Source organism: Miscanthus floridulus, chromosome 8 (genome assembly GCF_019320115.1).
Source record: "Miscanthus floridulus cultivar M001 chromosome 8, ASM1932011v1, whole genome shotgun sequence".
NCBI classification, from domain to species: domain Eukaryota; kingdom Viridiplantae; phylum Streptophyta; class Magnoliopsida; order Poales; family Poaceae; genus Miscanthus; species Miscanthus floridulus.
Window position 1 is genome coordinate 94,156,325 of NC_089587.1, and position 27,109 is coordinate 94,183,433.

Consider the following 27,109-nt stretch of genomic DNA (forward strand, 5'->3'; position numbering starts at 1 on the left):
TATCAAGCATTAATCAAGTTAAATTCATAACTCAACCATACTATATCCAATTACCATGAAATTTTTACCACAGTACACACATAGAATCGGTATCCTATAATAAAAATTTCATAGCAATTGGAGCACTATAACTTTAGATATGAATTTATCCCTAGAAAACCCTAATTAACATAGATAAATAAAAACAGTAAAAACCTTCTACTGACACATGTCATATTATGACTCCACTACATGGATCTACTCTCAAGTATTCCAAAAAGTATTCATTTTCTATTTTACGATTTTTTAAGATTTATTATGATTTTCCAAATTTTTAGCCAAATAAATGCAATAAAGGAAAACACAATTACATTGAGGCCCCTGAACTTCCACGAAAATAAATTCCAATGAATAGGTCCTTCTCTGTACTATTCCCCTGAGTCACGACTGTTCACTTCACCCCCTGTCTTTTCTTCTATTGTTGCGCGAGGTCCTTCGCCTTCTCTTCTTCACAGGAACGGAGCAGAGCACGGCTTGGGGCCGGCCGACCTTGGCTAGCGGGAGCCGGCAGCGACGGGGAGGGGCCGGTCGGGCTCGGCCGTGGCCGCGCCTGGCCCACGACACGACCAGCTACAGCCCGTGGCCCTCCTGGCCACGGCACAAGAGCCCGCGACAGATACGGCTCTGGTGGCTACTCCGGCGGAGAGGAGCAGTGGCGGCGAATGGAGCTGACGGGGTAGGGGCAGCGGCGCAAAATGGGGAAAGCAAATGTATTGCCGGCCTAAGCAGAGGAAGGCTAGAGGCAAGGGAACAACAGCAGCGGGAGCTCGAGTTGCCAACATCCTTGGTGGCTGCTGCTGCGTGAGCACATAGCGAGGAAGGAGAGAGGAAGGGAACCGAGAGGAGCGCGTGGTTGAGAAGAATGGGGAGCAGGTGAGCGCTCTGGCGCTCCACTACACCGACGCGAGTGAGGAGGCCGGGGCACGCGTCCAGCCATGGTGGGGCGCGCACTCATGCATGGATGACGCATCGGCATTTCTCGGAGCACGTGGCGTGTAGTGAAGTGGGCAAGGTGAAAGCCGAATTGGGCTAGCTACGGGCCGATTTGGACCTTGGGCCTAAAAGCAAAGTTAAAGCCCACGAACTGCTCTACAATTTCTATTAAGGGTGCCCGACCATTAGAGCTCTCCATTAGCAAAAATCTGAATTGATGGTCAAAACCAAGTCAAAATGGTGCCATCTTTTTTCATGCTCTTCCCCAAAACATATAGTCCAACTTTTATATTTGGCTCAACTTGAGTTGCTTAACAAAAATCTGAGAACGCGAGATGCCAATCATCATTGCCACTGAAATTCTAGACTTGGCCAATTTTTCGAGATCCAAAACAACACTGAGTTCAGTTTTGAGTCCCCAGTTTGACTAAGTTAGGGACAAAACTAGCTCATGACCCTTAAACAAAGTTTGTTGTGCACCTCTTAGTCTGCAACTTTTCTTAAAGAATCATGGACTATTTTAGCTTGGTTAGGAAGATAAAATTCTCTAAAGTGGGGTACACGAAACTGAAACCAAGATTCAGTTAACTCCTGGAAACAGTTAGTCTTTGCTGATTTTGAAACTACCTTCAAAGATCCAGATGAACTCCAAACTTGATGAGACGCGCTTCATTGTTTCCAGCACAAAGTGTACTTCAACTGATATTAAGAAACCCAGTTGAGTTACCATATAAATTTGGAAGATAAAAATATCACAACATGTCAACTCGCTGTTGTCAATCAGGGACTTAGAAATATTTCAGAGGGGCCAAAATAGCATTGCATTCAAACTTGAGGCCACTGTTTGAGCCACTTAGGAGTTGAATCAGGGTTTAGTCCAAGAATAAAGTTTGTTATACTCTATTCAAACTTCAACTTTTATTTAAGGTACAACTCCATGAAAGCACTCCAAACAATTGGTCAACATAGGTCAAAATCATATCATGAGAAGATAATTTTAGCTATTCTCACACTTCGAAGCATTTTCTTGACATTTGATCAACACGAACCCTTCATGACTTTTGTTCATGAGTTGAATTAGAGTTGTTTGAGCAAGGTTGCAAGGTTAGGTCGACATCCCATGTTTCCATTTGCTAAATGAAGCAATTTAAGCAAAAATGTAACTTATCATTTCATGTGACTTTTTGGCTCCAAACTTCATGAAACTTTTCTAATAGTCAATGCAGATGGAAATGGATGTGAGACACATGAAAGGGGTACCTTCATCATTATTTCTAGATTATGAACTAGAGATCACAATCATTGCTTGACATATCCTACTTAAGTCCAATTTCGCTGCTTAACTCGTGACTAACACCCAGGGTGTTACATTCGTCTCCCACCTCTGCTCGACTGCTCCTCTCCATGGGCGGCAACAGGTGCCCTTCGTGGTGCTCCCATCTGTCGCAAAGAAGTGGAGCCAGAGGGGATGAGATGTTGTCTGTCAATTCCAATTTGATGCTATGGATATCCAAACATGAATTGGTATTTGCCACTCAGGTGAATTCTATCTAGCAATTTCATCTGCATCCAAACAATACCTTTGATATTGTATCCATTTCCAAAACTAGTGTTATTTGGTATTCAACCCAATTCAATTCTAAGCCCTCCAATATCTACATCCAAACGAAGCCTAAGGGTATCATTATCGAAAAAAAGACGTGTCAAAGTTTTTAGCCTGAGTTTAACCTAAAGCACTTTCGGATCATACTGCTCGGGTTTTCTGCTCTGAATCGAGTTGGATCGGATCATGAGTTGGATATTATGAGCTATAATCCTGTGAGTAATCATTAGGTCTACTCTAAGGAGGAGGGAATCCCTACTCATCATTTTCCAAAAATCCCTTCATTTCGAGTTGGACCCTTAGGCGGTCGGCGTCCGGCGGGCTAAACTCGGGCGGAAGGAGATGGAACTCCATGAGTTGGACCCTCGGGCGGTCGGCGTCCACTGCACCCCGCCACCAATGCATTGCTGAGTAGCCGGGTCCGTGGCCTCGAGGTGGAGAAGTGCGTTGCGGCGGATGGGAGGACCACGAGGAGCTCTACAATTCGAAGACCGCGGCAGGGTCAAGTCACTACAGGAAACTGGCTCTTTGCCGACTGCAATTTTCTTTGCCAACTGTTTTTTTTTGACACTCGGCAAAGAGGTCCCTTTGCCAACTGGAATTTCCTGCAGTCGGCAAAGCAGGATTTGCCGACTGCCTGGCTTTGCCGACTGCCAGGCAGTTGGCAAAGAATTGCAGTCGGCAAAGGCAGGCCATGGTTGACGCCATCCACACCGTCACCTTTGCCGACTGCCACTCCGTCAGCAGTCGGCAAAGGCGCAGGCTTTGCCAACTGCCATCCTCCCTAGCAGTCGGCAAAGAATTTTTATTTTTTTTGATTTTCGATCCCAGTTTTTTGTGTTGCCTTGATACAGTAAGTACATGATATATTCCAAGTTTGGGATCATTTTGATTTATTTTGCTATATTCCGTAGATTTTTTCTGTTTCTTTGATTTTTTCCGGCAGCTCCAGATTTGAACTGCAGGTACATGAAATAATGGAATCCGGCCATTCAGAAAATGATATTCATGATGTTTGGAGCATGTTGAGGCCGTGTGCGGGGCCTCGCGTGAAATTTCGACCGTGTTGGTGTCGGAACATGCCGAGCCACGCGCGTGAAAAGTGTTTTTAAATTTTATAAAATCGGAACGGAGTCCGAAAATGACGAAACTTGACGACGTGTCTTGTCATCGCATGCGGAGGCTGTGGTAAAAATTTGAGAAAGTTTCGAGCAAGTGGCGACGTCGGGTGGCTAAAACCTGGACATCTCCACAAGTTAGATGTCCAGGTTTTAGCCACCCGACGTCGCCACTTGCTCGAAACTTTCTCAAATTTTTACCACAGCCTCCGCATGCGATGACAAGACACGTCGTCAAGTTTCGTCATTTTCGGACTCCGTTTCGATTTTATAAAATTTAAAAACACTTTTCACGCGCGTGGCTCGGCGTGTTCCGACACCAACACGGTCGAAATTTCACGCGAGGCCCCGCACACGGCCTCAACATACTCCAAACATCATGAATATCATTTTCTGAATCGCCGGATTCCATTATTTCATGTACCTGCAGTTCAAATCTGGAGCTGCCAGAAAAAATCAAAGAAACAGAAAAAATCAATGGAATATAGCAAAATAAATCAAAATGACCCCAAACTTGGAATATATCATGTACTTACTGTAGCAAGGCAACACAAAAAAACTGGGATCGAAAATCGAAAAAAAAAAATTAATTCTTTGCCGACTGCCATCAGTGGCAGTTGGCAAAGAGCCTTTGCCGACTGCCAGGGAGGATGGCAGTCGGCAAAGAATTTCTGAGAAAAAAATCAAAAATAACCTTTGCCGACTGCCAGGGAGCAGAGCAGTCGGCAAAGTATTTTTAAAAAAATTAAAAAAAAATAATTTTTTGAAAAAAAAAATAATAGACCTTTGCCAACTGCGTCACATGCTGGCAGTCGGCAAAGGGAAAAAAATAAAAATAAAAAAGAAAAACGTCGCCTTATCCGCTCGGCCCGCCCTCCCCTCCCCAAAATCCCACCCGCCTGCCCCAAATAACCCGCTCGCCCGCCGCCGCCACCCAGGCCGCCCCCGCCGTCGACGCCGTCGCCCGGCCGGCCGCCGGCGCATCCCCCCCCCGCGCCCTCCCCCTCCCCCGCGCCCCTCCCCTCCCTCTCTCCCGCGCCGGCGGATCCCCTCCACCTCCTCCCCCGGCCGCGCGCGCCCTCCCCGGCGGCCGCGCGCCCCCTCCCAGGCGGCGCGGTGCCCTCCCCGCGCGGCGCAGCCCTCCCCGGCGCCCCCCCCCCCCCACGCTGGTCCCTCCTCGGCGGCGCGGCCATCCCCGGCGGCGCCCCCCCTCCCCCCGCGCTCCCCCCCCCCCGCGCTGGGCCACCCCCGCGGCGCGTCCCCCCCCCCCCCCGCGCTGGCCCCCCCGCGCTGGGCCCCTCCCGGCGCCGGCCGCCCCGCCCAGGCCCCTCACCGGCGCTGCCCCGCCCGATCCGGCCCTGGCCAGGCGCGCCGCCGCGTGCAGCTCCGGCGTCGGCCCCGCAGCGGCCGCGGCCTCGCCCCGACCCGCCCCGGCGCCGTCGCTGCCCCGCCCCGATCCGGCGTGCCCCGCTCCGTCCGCCGTCCGCCGTCCGCGCGCCGTCCGCCGTCCGCGCGCCGTTTCGCCGTCCGCTGGCCCTGCGTCGCCGTCCTCGCCGCGCCGTCCTCGCCTCGCCGTCCTCACCTCGCCGCGCCGTCCTCACCTCGCCGCGCCGTCCCCGCCTCGCCATCCTCGCGCGCGCCTCTGCTCCACGCGCCGGTGACGCCGTCCGTGACGACGAGGTAGTAGTACTACTAGTAGTAGTAGTTTACTTTGTTAATACCTGCTTATATTCTTCTGCATGGATTGGAAATACATTTGTGGTTGTCGGCCATCGTGCCTGACATGTATATGTGTTTGTCGGCCATCGTGCCATCTTTTCTTGCAGGTTTGGTAACCTTCCCGTACAGGGGAGGTGCTGCCGAAATTTTTCGTTCTCACTAATTGTTTTTCTTTTTCAGGAGGGCTCCCATTGGAGGCTAGCCGGAGGAGCACGACTCGGCACTGCCCCGCTAGCCTTTCTTCACCGGCACCTGCGGTATGACCCCTCTTTCCGCCACATGTAGTCATAGGTCGCGTTACCCAGTTAGGCGTCTCCCGTCCGAAACGGATACGGTTGGAAGCATGCGTTCTTCGCATATGTATAACTGTATCCGTTTCGGATTGTCCACGTTATTTGGACAGCCCGAGGATGCGCAGACGAGGTTAGCTCCCATGTTCCGCTCCCGTCCGAGTCAGAGTTTCGGCAGGACCTCCCCGTTGTTCTCTGGATACACACTCTCCCCGTCGGGACGTGTATTGGGAGAACAGCGGGGAGGTGCTGCCGAAATTCCGTCTCGGACGGGAGCGGAGCATGGAAGCTAACCTCGTCTGCGCATGCTCGGGTGGGATTAGGACCTATCCTTCACCTATTAGATGGTAGGAGCGCGTTGTAGATGCACTTGCTGGTTTTATCACATGTTAACATTGCCGCATGACAGAGCATGGGTGACCGTGAGTGGATGTACTCGGGCTTCGCAAGTAAGAGCCACAAATGGATCAGGGGGACGACTAAGTTCCTGGAGCATGCATTTGGCCCAGCTGCTAAAGGGTCGATTCGGATGCCGTGTCCCTGTAGCGAGTGCAGGAACAAGAAGAAGAAAGTAAAGGCTCAGGTGTTGAGAGATCTGTTCAAGCACGGGTTCGTTCCAAACTATACCCGTTGGCGCCACCATGGTGAATACCATCCTATTAGGGACGAGGTGGTGCGACCCGTCCTCGAGGAGTATGATGGCGATGCCGGGATGGCAGACTTCCACGAAGCACGGTTTGGCGAAGGAATGGATGTGGAGGAAGATCCGGAGGAAACCACGAAGGCCTTCTACGACATGATGGAGTCGGCACAGAAGCCCCTTCACGAGAAGACAAAGCTTACACAACTGGATGCCGTCTCACGCCTAATAGGGTTGAAGTCACAGCTGGGCATTAGTCGAGACGGCTTCGATCTCGTGTTGAGCATTGTTGGGGGACTGCTTCCGGCAGATCATGTCCTGCCGACGAACACCTACGCTACACAGAAGCTCCTTCGTGCACTTAAGATGCCGTATGAGGGGATCCATGCTTGTCCGAAGGGGTGCGTCCTGTTCAGGGGAGACCTCGAGGAAGCAAAAACCTGTCCAAAGTGCGATGCCTCTAGGTTCGTGTTGGTAGAAGGCTCTGATGGCAGCATGAAACAGTCTAAGGTCCCCGAGAAGGTCGTACGGCACCTTCCTTTCCTACCGAGGCTGCAACGGCTGTATATGACGGAGGAGTCCGCGAAACAGATGACGTGGCACAAGAATGGCAAAAGATACCATCCTGACAAGATGGTACACCCGGCGGACGGTGATGCATGGAAGCACTTCGATAACATGAATCCTGTCAAGGCTATGGAGGCTCGGAATGTACGCGTAGCGCTGGCAACAGATGGGTTCAACCCGTTTGGAATGATGGCGGCCCCGTACACTTGCTGGCCCATGTTTGTGATCCCCCTCAATCTCCCCCCCGGCGTCATGTTTGAACCTAAGAACGTGCTCTTGACGCTGATAATACCTGGACACCCGAGCGACAATATGGGTGTGTTCATACAGCCGGTGTGGGATGAATTGGAACTTGCTTGGGAAGAGGGGGTACTCACGTACGACCGGGCTACGAAGAGGAACTTCAGAATGCATGTGTGGTACCAGTATTCAATGCATGACTTCCTGGCGTATGGCTTATTCAGCGGGTGGTGTGTTCACAGGAAGTTCCCTTGCCCGACATGCAAGGCAGATGTGATGTTCACCTGGCTGGCCAAGGGCGGCAAGTTTTCTTCTTTCGACAAGCATCGCCAATTCCTGCCTGAGAACCATGAATTCAGGCTAGATGTAAAGCACTTCACGAAAGGCGTTCAAGTCACCGGCCCCATTCCGCAGGTTAAGAGCCCTGCCGCCATCCTTGCCGACATACAGGCTCTCGAACCTGAGGAAACAGGTGGGTTTAAGGGATATGCTCGGGACCACATGTGGACTCATATATCGGGCTTGACTAGGCTCCCCTACTTCAAGGACCTTCTTCTTCCACACAACATCGATGTAATGCACATAGAAAAGAATGTGGCCGAGGCACTCTGGGCAACACTCATGGACGTTGGCAAAAAGTCGAAGGACAACGTCAAGGCTAGACTGGACCTGGAGATGATCTGTGATAGACCAAACCTGGTGATGAAGACCCCTGCGCCCAGCAGGAAATGGAAAAGGGGGCCGGCCGATTACATCCTGAAAAGGGCAGATAGGAAGGAAGTTCTGCAGTGGATCAAGACGTTAAAGTTCCCCGATGGGTATGCGGCGAATCTGAGCAGGGGTGTGAACTTGCAGACTATGAAAGTCTTAGGGATGAAGAGCCATGACTTCCACATATGGATTGAGCGGATCCTTCCTGCGATGACCCGGGGATACCTCCCAGAGCATGTGTGGCGCGTCCTGGCAGAGTTGAGCTTCTTCTTCCTGGCCTTGTCAACGTCAACGGCGAGATGAAGGTGCCCACCAAGTGGTCCCACTTCTACCTCATCGAGGAGGGTGGCGAGACCATCGCGGCAAAGATAAAGAGGGAGTTTTGGGTGAGTCTTTCATCGCACTGCATTGCTAAATAGTACGCATTCGTCGGACTTCTTGCAAAAAGGAAATGCTACATGATGTGTCTGTGTGCAGGACTTCTTCACGTGCGAGGAGGGTAAAGCGGCCCAGGCGGCGCGAGTGCAGGAGGCGGTCTGCAAAGATCGTCTCAAGGACCTGTACCATGAGGCGCGCATACAGGCCATCCGCGACTTCCACGCCAACGTGCTTGGAGAGAACATCAAGAAGCCCCAAATCCGCCAGAGAATGAACTCGAGGGAGGCAGACCTCACCCAAGCGCAATACGAGCAGGTAATTAAGTATGACAACATTCGTTCAGATTCCTTCAGTGAAACATTACACTAATCTTCTCGCATGTCAAATACTTGATGTCATGCAGGTGTGTCCGTCGTGGTGCGACAACCACAGGGAATGCTGGACGGAGATTGTGCGCATGTGGCGCACGGATGAGGCGTACGCGAGGCGCGCCGACCGTCAGGGCCGCCGCGCGCAGATGCAAGGGGTGTCACACCACCAAGGGAATCAGCCCCTCCCCCAGTTCGCGACAAGATGGGTATGCGTCCGTTCATGTCTTAATCCTTGCGCTCAATTGTCAATACTTGTAACCATGTTTGTGTTTTCAATGCAGACGTAGACGCACGGTGGGCAGGAAATCAACGAGTACACCGTGTACCTCCTCTCTCACAAGGGCAAGGCGACGGATCCGAACAACGTCTACAACCCGGAGGACGGGCCCGATGCGTACACCAACCCCACCGCCTACGAGAAGGCCACCGAGTACACCGTCGCGGCTCGCCAGCGCTACGGGGAGACGTTCGACCCAACCGCCGAGCCCCTGGACACAGACCTCCTACAGAGGTTGGGACCAGGGAAGCAGCACGGCCGCTACTACATGGCCCACAACGCCCTCGACCCGTCCCAGGTTCCTACGCTGACCCAGGTTCGATCCACGCCCACGAGCTCCAGCGACATCCCCGTAGCGCCCCGGCGGCAGTCAGCGTCACAGGTAAGTGCCGTTTCGTTCGTCGTTCACTCGTTTCGCACCTGTACATACAATCAACACTGCGGATGTAATATTGCAGGCCCAGATGGAGGCCAAGATGGAGGAGAGGATCGCCACGTTGCACACGCAGATGATGGCGCAACAGATGGCTTACTAGCAAAGCCTGCAGCAGCACTACAACACTCAGATGCAGAACATGGCCAGCTTCTTCCAGTCCATGCAGACGCCCGGGGCGTCTACACCGCCTCCTCTTCCAATGTTCGCTCCACCGCCTCCTCCTCCAGAGTTTTTTCCTATGCCTGCTCCTGTCGCTCCTGGAGGGACCCCGGTGAGTATATTGACTCTTGCTTTAACTTGTGCGTCCATGCTGCAGATACTAATGACATCACTTGGCGTTTAACTTGTGCAGGTACAGTCGGCGGGTTCGAACCCATCTCCTGGAGGTCCCAGCCATCAGATGATGTCGTATCCACCACCTGCACCCTATCCACCGTATCCACCTCCGCGTGGCCCTCCTCCGACGTACTCGTGGCCGCCGGTGCGCGGAGGGTGGCAGTACGCGCAGGCGCCTCAGTTTGGTCCAAGGGGGTTTCCGTGGGCAAACCCTGGGGGCTCTGGGGGCGGAGCGGACGACGAGACCGGGGACGGCGCGACGAGCTAGGTACTTGTCGATTCTGTTATCATGTATCCACCGTATCGTCGAAGTTGTTGTCATGTATTTCTTTTCTTCGTTATGGACCTAGACTTGTTATGTTGAACTTCGTGTGATGGACGTCGACTTGTGGTGTTCGACGTGTTGGACTTCATGTGATGGTTGTAATGCACTTGTGTGGTTGTTATTGTGACATATATGTGAGATATATGTGATGTTGTGCGTTATTGTGATATATGTGGTGATGTTGGCGACAAATGTGATGAAATTGTGATATAAATGGTGCTACCGGTGCTTCTGGTGAAATTGGATTATAATTTGTGATTTTGCAGGGTTTTGATGCGAGAAAACAGGAAACAAAAGCAAAAAAAAAATTCCAGCTTTGCCGACTGTTTACAGTCGGCAAAGCTGGGCAAAAAAACCCCAGGACAGAGTCTTTGCCGACTGCAATTGGAGGCAGTCGGCAAAGAGGTCAAATCTTTGCCGACTGCAACTCCGAAAGCAGTCGGCAAAGAACATTTCAAAAAAAAATATTTTCTTTCTTTGCCGACTGCCGAGCTGGCGGCCAGTCGGCAAACAATTTTTGAAAAAAAAATTCTTTGCCGACTGCCGAGGAACCAGCAGTCGGCAAAGCCTGCCGTCAGGGCTGACGGCGCCACGTGGCTATGCCGACTGCTGGCGTGGCAGTTGGCAAAGGATTTGCCGACTGTGTGCCACGTGGTAGTCGGCAAATCCGCCTTTGCCGACCCAGGCTTTGCCGACTGCTCTTTGCCGACTGCCACGTGGCTTTGCGGTCGGCAAAGCCTTTGCCGACTGGGTTTATGCCTTTGCCGACCGGGGCAAGCAGTCGGCAAAGAGGCGTTTTCCTGTAGTGAGTCAGGGGACTGAAAGCTCCCTACACAACCCCGTCTGGTATGGACCGTGCCATCCGGCTCCTCCCGATCACACGCACCTTCGATTTGCATTCACTTTGGCCGATTGAGCCGGTCTAGAGGTCTAGGGCACCTGAAATTGCTTGGATTCGGATGTGAAATGATTCAGTTGATAGTTGTTTGGAAGATTGCAGCCCAATGCCCCAAAAAAGTTTGAATGCCACAGTGCCACACCACTTTTTCAATAGTTTTGGTTATCTTTGGGGCTTAGGGATTTGCGAAATTTATTAATCATCTTAACATCTATATGTATATTTAGTCTCAACTCTCACGATGGAACCGACGCAGCCCAGGTTTACTCTTGAAAGAAAATGATCCGGCAGTTAAGGCCATTAGTTTTTTCAATACATGGTTAGGAATCAACATCCATTGCAAAACAAGAATTGTTCAATGGCAGTGCCATACTACACAAACGTGGTAGGGGGAATCTGGATGACGAATTTATTCTGCTATCTCAGCTTAACCATTGTAGCTGTGATCTGGCATGCTTCTTGTATGCAGGGCAAGATCCACTAAATAAGGATATGAAAACAAAGCAATCCATACTGAATGCACAAAATCACATCAACAAACATGAATTGGATCAAAACTGTGTCCTTTTTTCCTTTCTGAATTTTTCTGTACATTTATACTCTATACATCTTAGAAAACTGCATCGAGATTAGCTAATCCTCAAAAACGCGGATGCCAATCACAGGATGTCAAAAGCAACAAGGAGTATCTATGAGCTCAGGATGTTTAGGAGAGAAACCCTGCTCTGGACCAATATCGTGTCCTGCTCCGCTCTCAAGATCTCCAATGCTGCACTCTAACTCCTGTAGTTGGTCCTCCTCGCAAACAACTGCTTTTCTCTTGGAAAATGCCTTCGAGACAAGTGACTGCTTGGGCACTTCAATTTGCTTTGACAGGAGCTGCACCGTGGACTCAAGTAGAGAGATGGCAATCTCCCTGGCCTTGGTCAGTGGCCTGATCATTGCACAGTCTGTCTTGTCAGAAGTGGCCTTCTTGCTTGCCTTCTTGAAAGACTGTTTAGCCTTCTTCACCAAGCGGCTGTAAGACTGGATCTTGGCTTGAACGGTTGCACCATCTCCTTTTCTTAGAGCCACTTGCTGCTCTTGGATAATAGCCTTCAACTCAACAAAGATCTCTTGCATGGTGTTGGAGAGATCCAGCAGCTCGAGAGAAGACTCAATTTCTCCATCAAGCATTTTCGTTTGCTCGGAAGAGCAAACTTGGTTGCTTGGCAAGTGAGTCATCTCCTCAACACTATTGTAGATGTCTCCAAGCCTCCTCAAACCGTCACACATCGTGACAATACATGTGGATGGTGAGGAGATGATCGCCTCTAGAATAGACAACTCTTGTTGCACTGCAGCTTCGCTGGACTGACGCCTAGACGGCAAGCTTATCGACCTAAGATGGCAAGCCATATCGATCTGTAGTCTGTGGCTGAAACTTTTTGCGTATTGAAATGAGGTGGAAGAAATGAGAAGGTAAAATTTTTGCCTGATGATTCAAGTCTCAGCCTAGACCTATTTATAGAGAGAGGGTATGAGGCAACATCTTTTGAATGGTAGACAAAGAGAATCCTGCCATTTCATCTCCTCAATGTTGTCTATCAAGGTTTGAGATCTGGCAGCAGCATAAGGAATCTGTTGCCTTCATCACGCCGCGTGTGTTTACCAATTTTTTAGTGCGCCAGCTATTCTCCCAGTGATCTATCACATTGTCATGCTCCAACTATTGGCAACACGAATCAACAGGTTAGTTACTCTACTGGCCAATCTTGACCCAATTGCATGCTCCAAAGATTAGTTTAGTGATCACTAACCAAGTATTATTGGTGAAGTACGTGTTATGTAGTTGTTGCCCAGTCGTAAATGCCAGTAGGTATTTTATTCTACACAACTCGTGCTACTTACACGCTCTACCTCGTGCGTTGGAGCTGGCTTGCTTTAGTAGTAGTTAGCAAGATCCATTGGACAAGGATCTGCTGCTTGTTGTTGAGGCAACATATTGCATCTTACCAACGTGGGCATCTCATAATAAAGCCATGTAATGATCAACTTGAACAACGCGCCCTAACTACTTTAATAACAGTCACCGGTATTGAGCATCTTTGGAGCACCATTTTTTCTTATTAAATAATTTTCTGGGCGGATGCTATACACTTGGGTCATTATATCATATGATTTATAACAGTAAAACAAGAAGTAGTTCAAAATTATGTTTCTGTTTTCAAGTGACTGTTTTTCTGTACAATACTTCTCATATACAGTGATCAGCTGATCATCTAAAAGGCAGATGCCAAAGGGGCTCAGTTGGTACATCTATCTACAAGCTGAGAGTGTTGAGAAGAGAAACTCTGCTTTGGATCAATTTTTTTAACAAAGTCCCAAATCTACCCTCTAGATAAACAATGTCCAACTCCAAGGCTTTAGGCTTGTAATTGATCCACTTCACATAGAACTCTTCTCTTTAGGAATGTCTTGTGGATGAAAGGCCACTTGCTAGAACTTTGTTGCAATCTGCTTTGACAGGAAATGTGACGAGGCCTCGAGAATTGACACAGCAATATCTCTAGCTTCACCCAACAGCTTGACCACCCTGCAGCTCTCCTGGTTAGCTGAAGTAGACTTATTGTTAATCTTCTTGAACCTCCTGCAGCTCTCTGCATCTTCTTTGCAAAGCAGATTTAGGATCGAAACTGAATCTTGGCTTCAACTGCTGTAATGTCTCCCCTTTTGATAATCAATTGCACCTCCTGAATGCTGGTCCTTGCTCTCTTGCATGGCACTGAAGAGATCAAGCAACAGGAGAGAGTGCTCAAGCTCGTCCTCCACTGCTTTCGTCTGCTTTGGTTGGCACAGGCTGACTTGGTTGCTAGTCAAGCACATGATCTCCTAAGTGTTGTTGCACACACTTCCAAGCCTCCTCAAAACATCATGCATTGCTCGAATGGCTATGGGGGATGAAGGCATGGTTTCGTTAATGATCTGCAACTGATCCTCAATGCTGGTTTCGTTGGAGCAAGGGCTGGAAGGCGCACTTGCAGATCTTATATGGGAAGCCATGGTTGGAGCGAAAAATGCAGCTCTCTCTTCTTTGTAGAGGAAGGGAGAGGAATGCTGATCTGATGGTGTCTATTCTCCTTGGGCTTCTCTCTATATATACTGAAAGAAATAGAAGCAATACACAATTGAATCAGCAGACAAGAAGAATCATGCCAGTCCAGTTGCTTGTGAGTTTGCTGTCCATCTCTACGGCAGGTTGATTCTTTTCTTTTGAATAATCTATCGATTCAGACATCTAAATAATGTATGAGCCTGTCATGTCTCAATTGTTAGGCAAACAATTACACAAGGATGTTGTTTGGGTTACATCTATTACGTGCACATTATGCTTCGACATTACGGGATGACTAACCTCATTATACAAAATTGCTGTCATGTTTCAGTTGCATCTTTTGGTAGGACAGATCACATTTTCTGTGGGGCTGATGTTGGACCAACATTGGCATTTCGCAACATGAATTGGCACAGGAAGACAGGCTGTAAGCACTGTCCAGCTCCAATGCTTGAAATGAAGAGCGAAAGGAAGTATGGAAAAAAAAAACAGTGCTCCACTCTATTTTCCCTCTGTTGTTGGGTTTCCACCATGGTCCATTTGAATCCTTGCTCAATCATCCGTCCTTGTTTCATGAGTGAATGGATCAGTCCCAGAAAATCAAAACAGCTATAACAGCACACACTGAAACACATGCGTAAATAAAGTAACTATGGTATATATATACATATGAACTTCTCTGAACATTAAAAGTTGCTATATACATTTCCTGTTCTGTACATTGAAATCTATTTATATGATTAGCGAATCCTTTTTGCATTAAAAAAAGATTAGTGAATCCTTTAGACTTGGATCACATAAAATCATATGGGTAGATGAGAGAATAGGCTTTCAACACCTCTCTCTAGACTGGGATTCTTTTATTCTTTCATACAGTTTTTGTCCTCCTTAATGTTTTTTTTTTTGGAGGAAGCAAAAATCCTACTGGCCACTAGGCAACTTTTCATTCGCAACATGCTTGGGCAGAAGATGCATTATTGATTCATAGCGAAATAGTGCATACAGCATTTTTGTAAGTGTCCTGACCTATTCAGGTAAATGCAAGGCTATGCTAATTATTCACAAAAATTGCAGAAACACGAGGATGGTCAAGCATATACATTGCTAGTGCACAAGCAATGAAGAGCCGAGACATGACAGCAGGACTATCACTATCTTCACAAATCAACCGTGTAATGACATGATTATATTGTATCGGGGTGATTAAATGCAACTAGTTGGGAACCTGGGGCTGGAGGCAAGCAAAGGCATCTAGCTGCTCCTTCCTCCAGTGGCAAGTTGCCTGTTAATCAATCATCTCATGAACTGGAGGATCACATGCTCATCTTGCTGCCCTTCAACCGTGCAGGCAAGTTTGCCGCCCATATTGCAGACATGACAGCCTCCTAATCAAGCTAAGTTTGCATTGTGATGCTTCTTGGGTTTGGTGGCGTTCACCACTTGGTTACACATGAGAATGATTCTTGCTGTCTGCTGGCCAAGCATATACGCTGCTAGTGCACAAGCAATGGAGAGCAGAGACATGACTACAGGGCTACCACTATCTTCAAAAACCCACCGTGTAATGATGTGATTATATTGGAATCAGGTGATTAAATGCAACTAGCTTGGGAACCCGGTGCTTGAGGCGACCAGAGGCATCTAGTTGTAGCTTCCTACAGTGGCAACTTGCCTGTTAATCAATCATCTAATGATCTGGATCAGATGCTCATCTTGCTGCCCTTCAAACATGCAGGTGAGTTTGCCGCCCATATTGCAGACATGACAGCCTCCTAATCAAGCTAAGTTTGTGAATTGTGATACTTCTTGGGTTTGGTGCCTTCCGTTGCAGTTCACCACTTGGTTACACATGAGAATGATTCTTGCTGTCTGCTGGTTCAGCTATGCTGTTGCTTCCACCTCTTTCTCTATATAAAGAGGAAAGCCAAAGCCCGGAAGACCACCATTGCAGCAGCTTGCCTTCTCTTCTCCATTTCAAGAAAAAAGAAGCTTCACAGCTTCAGCCTCCATTCAAATCATGGCTTGCCACCTTAGATCCGCGAGCGTGCCTTCCAGCCCTCGCTCTAACAAAGCCAACATCGATGAACAGCTGCAGAGCCTGAAGGCAGCCATCTCCTCACCTTCAGTGGCCATTGAAACCATGGTTGATGGTGTCAACAAGATCGTGAGCATCTACAGTTGCATTGATGAGCTCACATCCTTGCCCAGTAACCAACGTCAGCAGAGGAAGGCAGTGGAGGAGGAGCTCGAGCGCTCCCTTGTCCTGCTTGACCTCTGCAACGCCATGCAAGAGAACTTTGCAGAGCTCAAGGTCAGCGTCCAGGAGATGCAGCTGGTTCTCAAGAGAGGAAACCACGTGGCTCTTCAGGCCAAGATTCAGTCTTACGCCCGCTTGACCAAGAAGGCACAGAAGCAGTTCAAGAAGATCAACAGCAAGGCTGCTTCTGACATTGAAGGATGCAGGGTAGTCATGTTGTTGGCTGAAGCAAGGGAGATCGCTGTGTCGATGCTCGAATCGACATCACATCTCCTCTCAAAGAAGATCGCGATGCCCAGTACTAGCAAGTGGTCTCTTGTGTCCAAGGCATTTGAGAAGAAGAAAATCTTGTGCAAGGAGGAGCAATTGCAGGCGTTGGAGTTAGACATTTCTGATCTTGAGAGTGGAGTTGCCACTTTGTTCAGGACACTGATCCAGAGCAGAGTTTCTCTTCTGAACACACTCACTTTGTAGATAGATCATACACCATCTCTAACCCCTGCGATTAGCATCCTTGTTTTAGAGGATCTGCTGATCATCGAAACAATTTTGATGTATATATATATGAGAGAGTGTACAGAAATATACTCAACTGGAAAGCAAAGTTTTGGGTCCATTTTCCTGATGTCGAATTTTTTCCCCTCTCTTTCGTCTCATCGTTCAACATGGAGGACAGCTAAATAAAAATAATAATAATCAATGAAATGGGAGTGCTGCAGTTGAAGTTTCTTCAGGAAAATAAATTATCATAAGGTGCTCATGATTATTGGTCTATTATTGGCCTGTTAATACTAACAATAGACATAAGATCCTAATGAAGTGGATCTTGCTCCCTTAACTGATAGCATGCCAACTCTAGCCATGAGATTTGCACTTGCAATTAATAGTTGTTCAGCATTCGGTAAGGTGCCAATGCATAAAGAAATTTGGACGGCATGTGGACATCTTGATATTGCAGGATTCAAATTCTAAATGCTTAACGCACAGCAGGCAGGAGAAACAAAGCAGCGTGTCATGAGTATCAAGAACGCTGTAGTCAACTTTTCCTTCCACTAGCATGCATCAACCAGCCTAGCCAACAGCTGTTCTAATTGCACAGCTTTGCTCTCCATCTCATGATCTGAATCTTGCACTAAACTATGCACCCGTGCAGATGGTTTTGCTGCCAGTTATTGAAACATCCAATGCAACTCTTTATTACCATACTATTTTTCTTGTGCAAAATGATTTGGAGGGGGCTACAAATACCCCTTTTATCCTTGTTCTAACAAATGTTTTGGACTGAAGGCAAACTTCTGTCGGAGTGAAATATCCGGCATCGGTGAGGCATTAGAAATAAAATGTAAATTCAGGAAATATTAACTTGTGAGTCCCTTTGCCTCAGAAACCACTGTGAACGAAATAGGGAATCTTTTCTGTTGTTCTGCCCTTATAAAATTGATACATCTATTCTCTCACGATGTCTAAGAGAGATGGATATCTCTGGCAAAGCGTGCACATATTATGAGCTAGAAAAGATCCTTTGCTGCCGGTACTTGCAACATGACAGTGCGATAATAAGCTAATTGTTCAGGAGCTGCACCTAATGGGTCTAGAATCAGATGATTAAACACGGTTTAGGAGCCTGGAGGTGAGCGAAGTCAAATAGCTGTCCATGCTTCCACCGGTAACTTGCATGTTAGTTAACGGATCACACGATTGAATCTGATGCTAATTCAATGCCCCTTCACCCGTGCAGCTCATTTTGCCACCCATAATGCAGGACATGACAGTAGACAGCCTCGTAATCAAGCTCAACTAGTGATGCCACTTGAGAAATAATGGTTCTTGCTGTCTGCTTATTTCAGCTGTGCAGTTGCTTCAACTTATGTCCCTATATAAAGAGGGAACCCAGAGCTGGGAAGACACCATTGCAGCAGCTTGGCTTCTCTTCCATCCTCCAGCAAGAAGAGGCTTCGTAGCTTGTCCCATCCCATTTCCAAGCATGGCCTGCCACCTGAGATCCGCGAGTGTGCCCTCAAGCCCTCGCTCCAACAAAACCAACGTGGAGGAACAGCTCCAGAGCCTGAAGGCGACCATCTCTTCAACCTCCACGACAGTCCAAACCATCGTTGGTGGCCTGTCCAGGCTTGGGAGCATCTGCAGCTGCATTGACGAGCTCGCATGCTTGCCCAGCACCAGCAGCCAACGCCAGCAGAGGAAAGCAGTGGAGGAGGAGCTCGAGCGCTCTCTTGTTCTGCTCGACCTCTGCAGCGCCATGCAAGAAAGCTTGGCCGAGCTCAGGGTGATCTCCCAGGAGACGCTACTGGGTCTGAAGAGAGGAGACGATGTGGCTGTCCAGGCCAAGGCTCAGGCTTACGCCCGCTTGGCCAAGAAGGCGCAGAAGCAGTTGAAGAAGACCAGCAGCAAGGTTGCCCTTGATGACACCGAAAGCCGCAGGGTGGTCAAGCTGTTGTCTGAAGCGAGAGAGGTCGCTCTGTCGATGCTGGAATGGGCGTTGTATCTCCTGTCAAGGGAGATCGTGACGCCGAGCGCCACCAAGTGGTCTCTTGTCTCCAAGGCATTCCAGAAGAAAAGAGTCGCGTGCAGGGAGGAGCAATTGCAAGCGTTGGAGTCGGAGATTGTTGACCTTGAGAGCGAGGTTCAGGTTGTCTTCAGGAGACTGATCCAATGCAGGGTCTCTCTTCTGAATGCTCTTTGCCTGTAGAAAGGTCATGCACCAACCAACTCACTCCGATAGCCTGCGATTAGCATCCACCTTTTAGAGGATTGGCTGATCACCAGAACAATTTTGATGTATATATTGAGACAAAGTGTACAGAAAAATAGTAGATGAAAGAACAAGATTTTGATCCATATCATGTTCCCAAACTGTCCGCTACTCTATTTCTTTTCATAGCTTGACATGGAAAGCATAAAACAAATCATCTAAAATTGGGAGCTTCAACTGAAGTTTAGTTCGAAAAAAAATATATTCAGAAGATGCTCTTCACGTTTGGTATCATCAAAGAAATTAGTCGATGAGATGCCCACGTTTATATTCACATGGGATGTGCCTCAACAACAGGCACAAGATCCTTGCAAAATGGATCTTGCTCTCTTTAACCAATAACTTGCCAGCCCCAGCCATGAAGTTTAAGTTCGTTCGCAACCAATAATTTATCAGCACTAGAGTAAGCTGCCATGCTGATTCTTGCTGCTAATAGTTGGAACATGACAGTGCGATTGATCACTTACACGGTTACACCAAATGCTCAAGAAATTTGGATGGCACGTTGATCATCTTGCAATCACCGATTTCAGAGATTATTCTAAATGCTGACAGCACAGCAGGCAGGAGAAACATGCCAGCATTGCGAGGAGACATGAAGAATAATCATGAACAATTCAAATGTTGCTTCTGCATGCAGCATCAAGCTATCCTCTCTTCACACGATCTGAATCAAACATTGAACTACACAATCGTGCAGGTGATTTTGCTTCCGGTTATCTAGACATCCCGTGCTGGACACAAGCTCAACATGGCACCTCGTCACCAATAGGATTCTTGCTGTCTACAAGGTCAGCGATGCCACTTCTTCAGCTTTTTCATTATATATAGAGGACAACCATGGCAGGTCGACAACATTTCAGAAGTTTCCTTTCTGCTCTCTTCTTTTCCATTTGTAGACGAAAAGAGAGCACTTCAGCTTCCATTGAAGCCATGGCCTTCCACCTCAGATCAGCTAGCGTGCCTTCCAGCCCTTGCTCCAATGACATCAACGTTGATGAACAGCTCCAGAGCTTGAACACAACCATCTCTTCATCTTCTGCCACCATGGGAACTGTGTGCGATGGTTTGAGAAAGCTTGGAGAAATTTACAACTACATCAGCGAGCTTGTGTGCTTACCTAGCAGCCAAGTTCCAAAGCAGAGGAAATCAGTGGAGCAAGAGCTTGAGAGCTCGCTTGTCTTGCTCGACCTTTGCAACACGATGCAAAAGAGCTTCTCTGAGCTCAAGGAAAGCATCCTGGACATGCAGCTGGCTCTCAAGAGAGGAGATAATGCAGCTGTTCAGACCAAGATCCAGTCTTACATCCGTATAGCGAAGAAGACACAAAAGCAGTTCAAGAATATCAGCAAGAAGTCTGCAGCAGCTGATCAGGAAAGCTGCAAACTGATCAAGATGATGTCTGAAGCCAGGGAGACTGCTGTCTTGATGCTGGAATCTTCATCCCAACTCTTGTTGAAACAAATTGCGGTACCAAGTCCCAGCAAGTGGTTTCTCATCTCCAAGACGTTCCAGAAGAGAAGAGTTGTGTGTGAGGAGGAGCAATTGCAGGCGTTGGAGTTGGACATTGTTGATCTTGAGAGTGGAGTTGAGACTTTGTTTAGGATACTGATCCAGAGCAGGGTTTCTCTTCTGAATGCTCTTTGCTTGTAGATCATACACCAACTGTGATTCCTAGTGATTAGCATCCGACTTTTAGAGGATTAGCTAATCATGAAAACAATTTTTTGATGTATATTATGAGGAAATGTACATAGATATACTCGATGAGAAAAGCCGATCCATCTCATGCTGTCAGTTTTTCTGCTGTTTCCTTTTTCTTGTACAGAAAATAGTAAACTTAATTTCTGGTGTCATGAAAAAAAATGGTAGTGGTTCAGTCACAGCTAAGAACTGCATATGAGATGTTGCTCAACAGCAGGCAGAAGATCCTTGTAAAGTGGATCATGCTCTCTCTAAGTGATAGCATGCCAGCTCCAGCCATGAGGTTTGAGCCTGCAGTTGATAATAATTCAAAAATCAGATGCAATAACATGTAGAGCACATAGAGTAAGCTCCATGCTTATTCTTGCTGCCAGTACTTACAACATGGCAATGTGATTCAGTTAGGCATAACGCATTACAAAATTGAACAGTACATGAGTCAGTCTCGGGATTGTAAAACCCAGATTCTAAATGTTGTAAACACAGCAGGGAACATGACAACGATGCAAGGAGCTTCGGAGCCTGCAGAAATGAAGCAAGCGTTCCTCGCAAGAAGCATCAACTGCCGAAGAGACAGCTCCCTCATATTTCCTTTCATGATCACTGGTATCACGAGCCCTTTTTATGTATTTATGAGATATAAATGTACACAAAAATATTCAAGTGAGAAAAAGGTGTCCACATCACTGCTCATGCATGAAATGTGTGAGTATGCTAGATAACACATTTTTGTTTGCTATTCCAAATTCAAATAAATATTATCAGAAAAAAAATGGTTGTATTTGTTGTGCAGCAGCCAGAATCAAGACAGCCATGGTAGTCACTCACATGAGGCGTGCCTGCTAAACAACAAGCAAAAGATGCTTGCAGAGTGGATCTTGCTCCCCAAACCGACTAGCATACATGCCAGCTCCAGCCAATTGCTATCACACATCACGAAAGCTGAGCTGCCTTGCCGATTCCTCCTGCCAGCATGAGAAACAACCAGGCAACAAGGCAGCAACTGTGGGTGAAGATAGCAAGTCAACCGTTCTTTCCCTCAGTTTCCTTGCACGCTCACCGATCTCATGATCTAGATCTCAATATAAACAACAGAATACCTGCTGCTTATAACTGGGACATAGCACTATGAGAGCTTCATCAAGCCACCTTCAGAGATTCCTCTTGCTCAGGTTGAACATACAGAAAGCATCAACCTGCAGTGGAGACTAGTGGCTAAGTCGCAACAGCCCGGCACTTCATCACCAGAGATATTTTTTTCTTGTCGGTAGGGTCCACAACACCATCGCTTCAGCTTCTTTGGTTATATATACTGGGAAACCAGATACCTGGTCGACACCATTGCAGATCAATTTCTGTCCATTCTCTTCACCTCCAGTTCCAGCCATGGCTTCCATTATCAGATCCTCGAGTTTGCCTTCCAGTCTTCGATCTGAAGAAATCGACATCGAAGAACAGCTGCAGAGCCTCAAGGAAACCATCTCTTCTGCTACCATCGAGACAATTGTCAATGGTATCAAGAGGCTTGGAGAAGTGTACAACAACATTGAGCAGACAATTTGCTCACCCAGTAGCCAGGCTAGCCTGTGCCGATTACAACAGAGGAAAATGGTAGAGCAAGAGGTTGAGCTCTCCCTTGTCTTGCTCGATCTCTGCAACACCATGCAAGAGAACTTTTCAGAGATCAAGATCAACATCCAGGAGATGCAGCTGGCTATCAAGAGAGGAGATGACTCGACCCTTCAAGCTAGGATCCAATCTTACGTCCGCTTGGCCAAGAAAGCGCATAAACAGTTCAAGAAGATCAGCAAGAAGCCTACTTCAGTTGATCAGGACAGCTGCAGGGTGGTCAAGCATTTGGCTGAAGCCAGGGAGATTGCAATCTCCATGCTAGAATCCTTGTCATATCTTCTATCGAAACAAATTGCCATCTCAAGTTCCAGCAAATGGTCCCTTGTCTCCAAGGCAATCAAGAAAAGAAGAGTTGTTTGTGAGGAAAAATTGCAAGAGACAGAGTTGGTCATTGTAGATCTTGAGAGCATAGTCGAGACTTTGTTCAGGAAATTGATCCAGAGCAGAGTCTCTCTCCTCAACACTCTCAGTTTGTAGATAGATTGTGTACCAGCCCCAATCCCTTGCGATTGATCATAATTTTGTAGCATACCTGTAAATGAGCAACTGTACAGAAAATTACTGAAAAGGTCACAGTTTTGGTCAATCTACTATTACCGATTTTACTGTTTATGGATTCCCTGAAAAAAGTACTATTGTCAAGTTTTAACAGTTTAATTATGTTAATTTTTTAGAATACTCAAAAGATGCTCGTCATTATTGACGCTTAAAGAAGGTAATGCTTCAGTAGAGATGTGCATGTTATGTAGATGCCATGTGTTGTCCAAGCAACAAGCAAAGGATCCTCGTGCGGTGGATCTTGCTTCCCACATCTAAAACAAGTCAGCTCCAACACACGAGGTTGAGCATGTAAGTAGCATGAATCCTGCTGAATAAAGCATCTTTACAAATTAAGAATTGCACACTCGCTCCATAACACGCTTGTCACCAATAATAATTGGTTAGCAATCCACTAAAATAAGCTCGAGCGTGCAATTATGTCAAGATCCACCAGTTGAGCTTAACTAACCTGTTGATTATTGCCGCCAATAGCTGGAACATGGCAATGTGATAGCTCATTGGGAGGATAGCTATTGAAATTAAAAAACCAGAACTAAGCCTGAGTCATATAACAGACTCCATGTGCTGTAGCCACCTTTTTTCAAACCATAGTAGTTAGAAAGCATCTGGAAAATAAAAAGGAAGAACTATGTTCGTTCACCATCAACATGATGCCACCTCACACGCTTCTTGGGTATAAATAGGCCTCAGCTGAAGGCCAGAAACATTCAACCCAACATCTGCTATCTCACTTCTCATCTCCACAGCCAACAAACATAAAAGAGCCCAGCAACAGCCATGGCTTGCCACCAAAGATCAATCAGTCTACCTTCTAGGCCTGCCTCCAAAGTTGAGGAGGAGCTGCAAATCCTTGAGGCATGCACCTCTTCGCCCTCGATGACCATCGAGACAATCTCCAATGGTCTAAGGAGGCTTGGAGACATCTACAACTCCATTGAGGAGATTATGTGCCTGCCTAGCAACCAAGTTTGCTCCTCACAACAGAGGAAAATGTTGGATGGAGAGATGGAACGCTCTCTTGAGCTATTGGACCTCTGCAACGTCATGCATGAGGACTTCACCGAGTTGAAGGCCATCGTCCAAGATCTGCAAGTCTCTCTCAGAAAAGCAGATGATGCAGCAATTCAGGCCAAGATCCAGTGTTACTTCCGCTTGGTGAAGAAGGCAAAGAAACATTTCAAGAAGGCTGCAAAGAAGGTTACCTTTGATGAAGACTGCAGGATCTTGCGGCTGTTGAGCAAGGCTAGAGAGATCACTACCTCTCTTCTTGAGTCAACAGTGCATCTCCTAGCCAAGCAAATTGCAATGCCCAAATCATCTATTATCTTGAAGGCGTTCCAGAAGAAAACTCCAGTTATCTGCGAGGAGCAGTTGCAGGTGTTAGTGTAACATCAGAGATATCGAGGATGGAGCAGGACTTCTGTTCAGGAGATTAGTCCAGAGCTGGGTCACACTCCTGAACATGTTTAGCTCATAGATCCTCTAGCTTAGACACTCTTGACATCTGCGATTGTTATCCGCCTTTTAAAGGATCTGCCAGTCGCTATGTACTTACCATTTGTATAGCACAAATATACATAAAATAGCTCAATGGAAAACAAAATTTTGGTTCAGTTCACGTCATCAACCTAGTACTTCAGGCATGCTTCAATTTCAATGGTATCAAGGAAGTGATTTTTACCTTCTCCATGGCCAAAAGGTGCATGTGTTCAATGATGAACCTGAACATTATACATTTGTAATACGCAAACAAAAACAAAAGGAGGATGTATTTTTGTTTACAAATAAAAAACTGAACATACACTCATAGTTCTTAAGGCGTCGCCTAGGCGACGCCTAGGCGTCCAGGCGTGCCCACCTCGCCGTGGAAACAATGGCGCCTTGCCCCCTAGGCGTCCAGGCGTACCAAGCACTCGCCTGGACGCCTCACCGCCTTAAAAACTATGCATACACTATTGTGAGCAAAAAGCAAATATTCTAATAGAGTGTAGCATAATTATTTGATTTTTCAAATAGGCATGTTGTCTCATCATCTGTTTCACAATGTAATTTCAACACCATTTTGAGGTGGATCTGACCTTACGCATGGATACACCAGCTCCACCATGAAAGGCATATAAACTTATAGTTAGCACACAGCTGATCTAACAGACAACCAATCTGTCAATAATTTCCTGAAAACAGGCTGCATCACATGTATCACAAAAGAAATAGATTCCATTAAAAGTTCACAAGTAATAAGCTACACACTAATTTGGATTCTTTTCTGCAGTAAAGCAGGAAATGAACATACAAAGCTCATGGCTCCGTTCAACATTTCAATGAAAAATGACATGACAAAAAATATGATGAATAAGCAGAAAACAAATTAGGAGGCCAAATAGTAGGGCATTGTGTTTGCTATTGGAAACTGGCTATGGCCTAATTTTCTTCCTGTTCATAACAGATACCAAGACCATTTCCAGTCCATGGAATAGGTGTGTGTGGGTGTTTGTACAGGTTATTACCCTTGCGGCCTTGTTATTCTTCTTCTTTAATACCCCCTCTGTTCCAAATTGTAAGTTGTTTTCGCTTTTCTAGAATCCTAGTTTCTACTATGTATCTAGAAATAATGTATATATCTAGGTGCATAGCAAAAAGTGATGTACCTAGAAAAGCCAAAGCGACCTTACAATTTGGAACGGAGAGAGTATAATCGTACATGGTGGGGCGCCTTTGGTGTCCCAGCATAGCAGGTCCCAAGCCCTGGTAAAGGAGGAGGGTTGTGTTAGGCGTGGCGAGCCAATGTAAAAACTTAGCCACTTAAATGGAGATGAAACCTGAAAGAAAATCGTTGGGGCGTAACCCTCTTAGCGACGCGCCATATCGGAACCCGGGTATGGTGTTAAATGGGCAAGGGCCGGGTCGTCACCCCCGTGACGCGCCGTGTCGTGATCTGGGCATGGTGTCAAGTAACCAAAGATCGGGTCGTCGCTTCCTTAGTGGCGCGCTACATCGGCGCCCGGGTGTAGTGAAAAATGAGCAAGGGTCTTCGCATCAGAGTCGACGGGTGCGAAGGGTAAGGAAGCTAGTCGAACCAAATAGGATCCGTTTAGGTAGTTGGAATGTAGGGTCACTTACAGGTAAGTTAAGAGAATTAGTTGATACCGCGACTAAGAGGCGTGTAAATATATTATGCGTTCAAGAGACTAAATGGAAGGGTCAGAAGGCGAAGGAGGTGGACAATACAGGTTTCAAGCTTTGGTACACAGGGACAGTCGCGAATAGAAATGGAGTAGGAGTTTTGATTGATAAGAGCCTCAAGAATGGTGTGGTGGGAGTGAGAAGGCAAGGAGATAGGATTATCTTAGTTAAGCTTGTCGTTGGTGATGTGGTCTTGAACGTAATTAGTGCGTATGCCCCCCAAGTAGGCCTCGACGAGAGTGCTAAGAGACAGTTCTGGGAAGACTTAGATGGCCTGGTTAGAGCTATACCTAGTAGTGAGAAGCTTTTTATAGGAGGAGATCTTAATGGGCATGTAGGTACTACAAGCGCAGGTTTCGAGGCAGTTCATGGAGGTTTTGGGTATGGTAGTAGGAATCAGGAGGGGGAGGAAGTTCTGGACTTCGCGGTAGCTTTTGACCTGATGATAGCCAATACTTTCTTTAGAAAGAGAGAATCTCATCTAGTGACCTTCAGTAGCGGACAACACTGTAGCCAGATTGACTTTGTCCTCGCAAGAAGAAAGGACAAACGAGCATGCTTGGATTGCAAGGTGATACCAGGAGAGTGTGTTGTTTCTCAACATAAGCTTTTGGTGGCAGATTTTCGTTTTCAGGTGCGTGCCCGTAGGGATAAACAAGCTAAGATTGAGAGAACAAAATGGTGGAAACTGAAAGGGGAGACGTCAGAGGTATTTAGGGAAAGGGTTATCAAAGAGGGCTCTTGGAAGGAAGAAGACGACATAAACAATATGTGGGACAAGATGGCAACCAACATTCGAAAGGTAGCCTCAGAGGTGTGTGGAGTAACCAAAGGAAGGGGACACGAGGCTAAAGATACTTGGTGGTGGAACGAGGAAGTCCAAAGGGCTATTAAGGAGAAGAAAGAATGCTATAGACGCTTGTACCATGACAGGAGTGTGGACAACATAGAGAAGTATAAGGTGGCAAAGAAGACTGCAAAGCGAGCTGTAAGTGTGGCAAAGGGTAGAGCGTACGAGGATCTTTAC

At 47.2% G+C, this 27,109-nt stretch overlaps 7 protein-coding genes and 1 pseudogene across 7 annotated transcripts; 7 read left to right on the plus strand and 1 right to left on the minus strand.

Annotated features, from left to right (window-relative positions):
* The first annotated feature begins 4,495 nt into the window (after window positions 1-4,495).
* On the plus strand, window positions 4,496-5,377 carry LOC136469596 (vegetative cell wall protein gp1-like). Its single transcript, XM_066467724.1, has one exon. The coding sequence runs from the start codon at window positions 4,496-4,498 to the stop codon at window positions 5,375-5,377; it is 882 nt and encodes a 293-aa protein (XP_066323821.1).
* Window positions 5,378-6,114: 737 nt separating this feature from the next.
* LOC136469597 (uncharacterized) lies at window positions 6,115-8,163 on the plus strand. The gene has a single exon (XM_066467725.1). It carries the CDS (start codon window positions 6,115-6,117, stop codon window positions 8,161-8,163), a length of 2,049 nt encoding a protein of 682 aa, XP_066323822.1.
* Window positions 8,164-11,570: 3,407 nt separating this feature from the next.
* Window positions 11,571-12,279, minus strand: LOC136472963 (uncharacterized; annotated as a pseudogene).
* Window positions 12,280-14,285: 2,006 nt separating this feature from the next.
* On the plus strand, window positions 14,286-16,836 carry LOC136472964 (uncharacterized). Its single transcript, XM_066470664.1, has one exon. It carries the CDS (start codon window positions 15,993-15,995, stop codon window positions 16,704-16,706), a length of 714 nt encoding a protein of 237 aa, XP_066326761.1. The 5' UTR covers window positions 14,286-15,992; the 3' UTR covers window positions 16,707-16,836.
* A 250-nt stretch (window positions 16,837-17,086) lies between these two features.
* LOC136472967 (uncharacterized) lies at window positions 17,087-18,939 on the plus strand. Its single transcript, XM_066470666.1, has one exon. It carries the CDS (start codon window positions 18,100-18,102, stop codon window positions 18,937-18,939), a length of 840 nt encoding a protein of 279 aa, XP_066326763.1. The 5' UTR covers window positions 17,087-18,099.
* A 266-nt stretch (window positions 18,940-19,205) lies between these two features.
* On the plus strand, window positions 19,206-20,994 carry LOC136477009 (uncharacterized). The gene has a single exon (XM_066475012.1). The coding sequence runs from the start codon at window positions 19,843-19,845 to the stop codon at window positions 20,653-20,655; it is 813 nt and encodes a 270-aa protein (XP_066331109.1). The 5' UTR covers window positions 19,206-19,842; the 3' UTR covers window positions 20,656-20,994.
* A 17-nt stretch (window positions 20,995-21,011) lies between these two features.
* Window positions 21,012-22,978, plus strand: LOC136477010 (uncharacterized). Its single transcript, XM_066475013.1, has one exon. It carries the CDS (start codon window positions 22,093-22,095, stop codon window positions 22,813-22,815), a length of 723 nt encoding a protein of 240 aa, XP_066331110.1. The 5' UTR covers window positions 21,012-22,092; the 3' UTR covers window positions 22,816-22,978.
* A 202-nt stretch (window positions 22,979-23,180) lies between these two features.
* LOC136477011 (uncharacterized) lies at window positions 23,181-24,618 on the plus strand. The gene has a single exon (XM_066475014.1). It carries the CDS (start codon window positions 23,677-23,679, stop codon window positions 24,286-24,288), a length of 612 nt encoding a protein of 203 aa, XP_066331111.1. The 5' UTR covers window positions 23,181-23,676; the 3' UTR covers window positions 24,289-24,618.
* Window positions 24,619-27,109: the final 2,491 nt, after the last annotated feature.

Bases quoted from the DNA above. Each gene is read 5' to 3' on its own strand.
- LOC136477010 (XM_066475013.1), top strand. From the start codon at position 22,093: ATGGCTTCCATTATCAGATCCTCGAGTTTGCCTTCCAGTCTTCGATCT.
- LOC136477011 (XM_066475014.1), top strand. From the start codon at position 23,677: ATGGCTTGCCACCAAAGATCAATCAGTCTACCTTCTAGGCCTGCCTCC.
- LOC136477009 (XM_066475012.1), top strand. From the start codon at position 19,843: ATGGCAGGTCGACAACATTTCAGAAGTTTCCTTTCTGCTCTCTTCTTT.
- LOC136472967 (XM_066470666.1), top strand. From the start codon at position 18,100: ATGTCCCTATATAAAGAGGGAACCCAGAGCTGGGAAGACACCATTGCA.
- LOC136469596 (XM_066467724.1), top strand. From the start codon at position 4,496: ATGCTGGCAGTCGGCAAAGGGAAAAAAATAAAAATAAAAAAGAAAAAC.
- LOC136469597 (XM_066467725.1), top strand. From the start codon at position 6,115: ATGGGTGACCGTGAGTGGATGTACTCGGGCTTCGCAAGTAAGAGCCAC.
- LOC136472964 (XM_066470664.1), top strand. From the start codon at position 15,993: ATGGCTTGCCACCTTAGATCCGCGAGCGTGCCTTCCAGCCCTCGCTCT.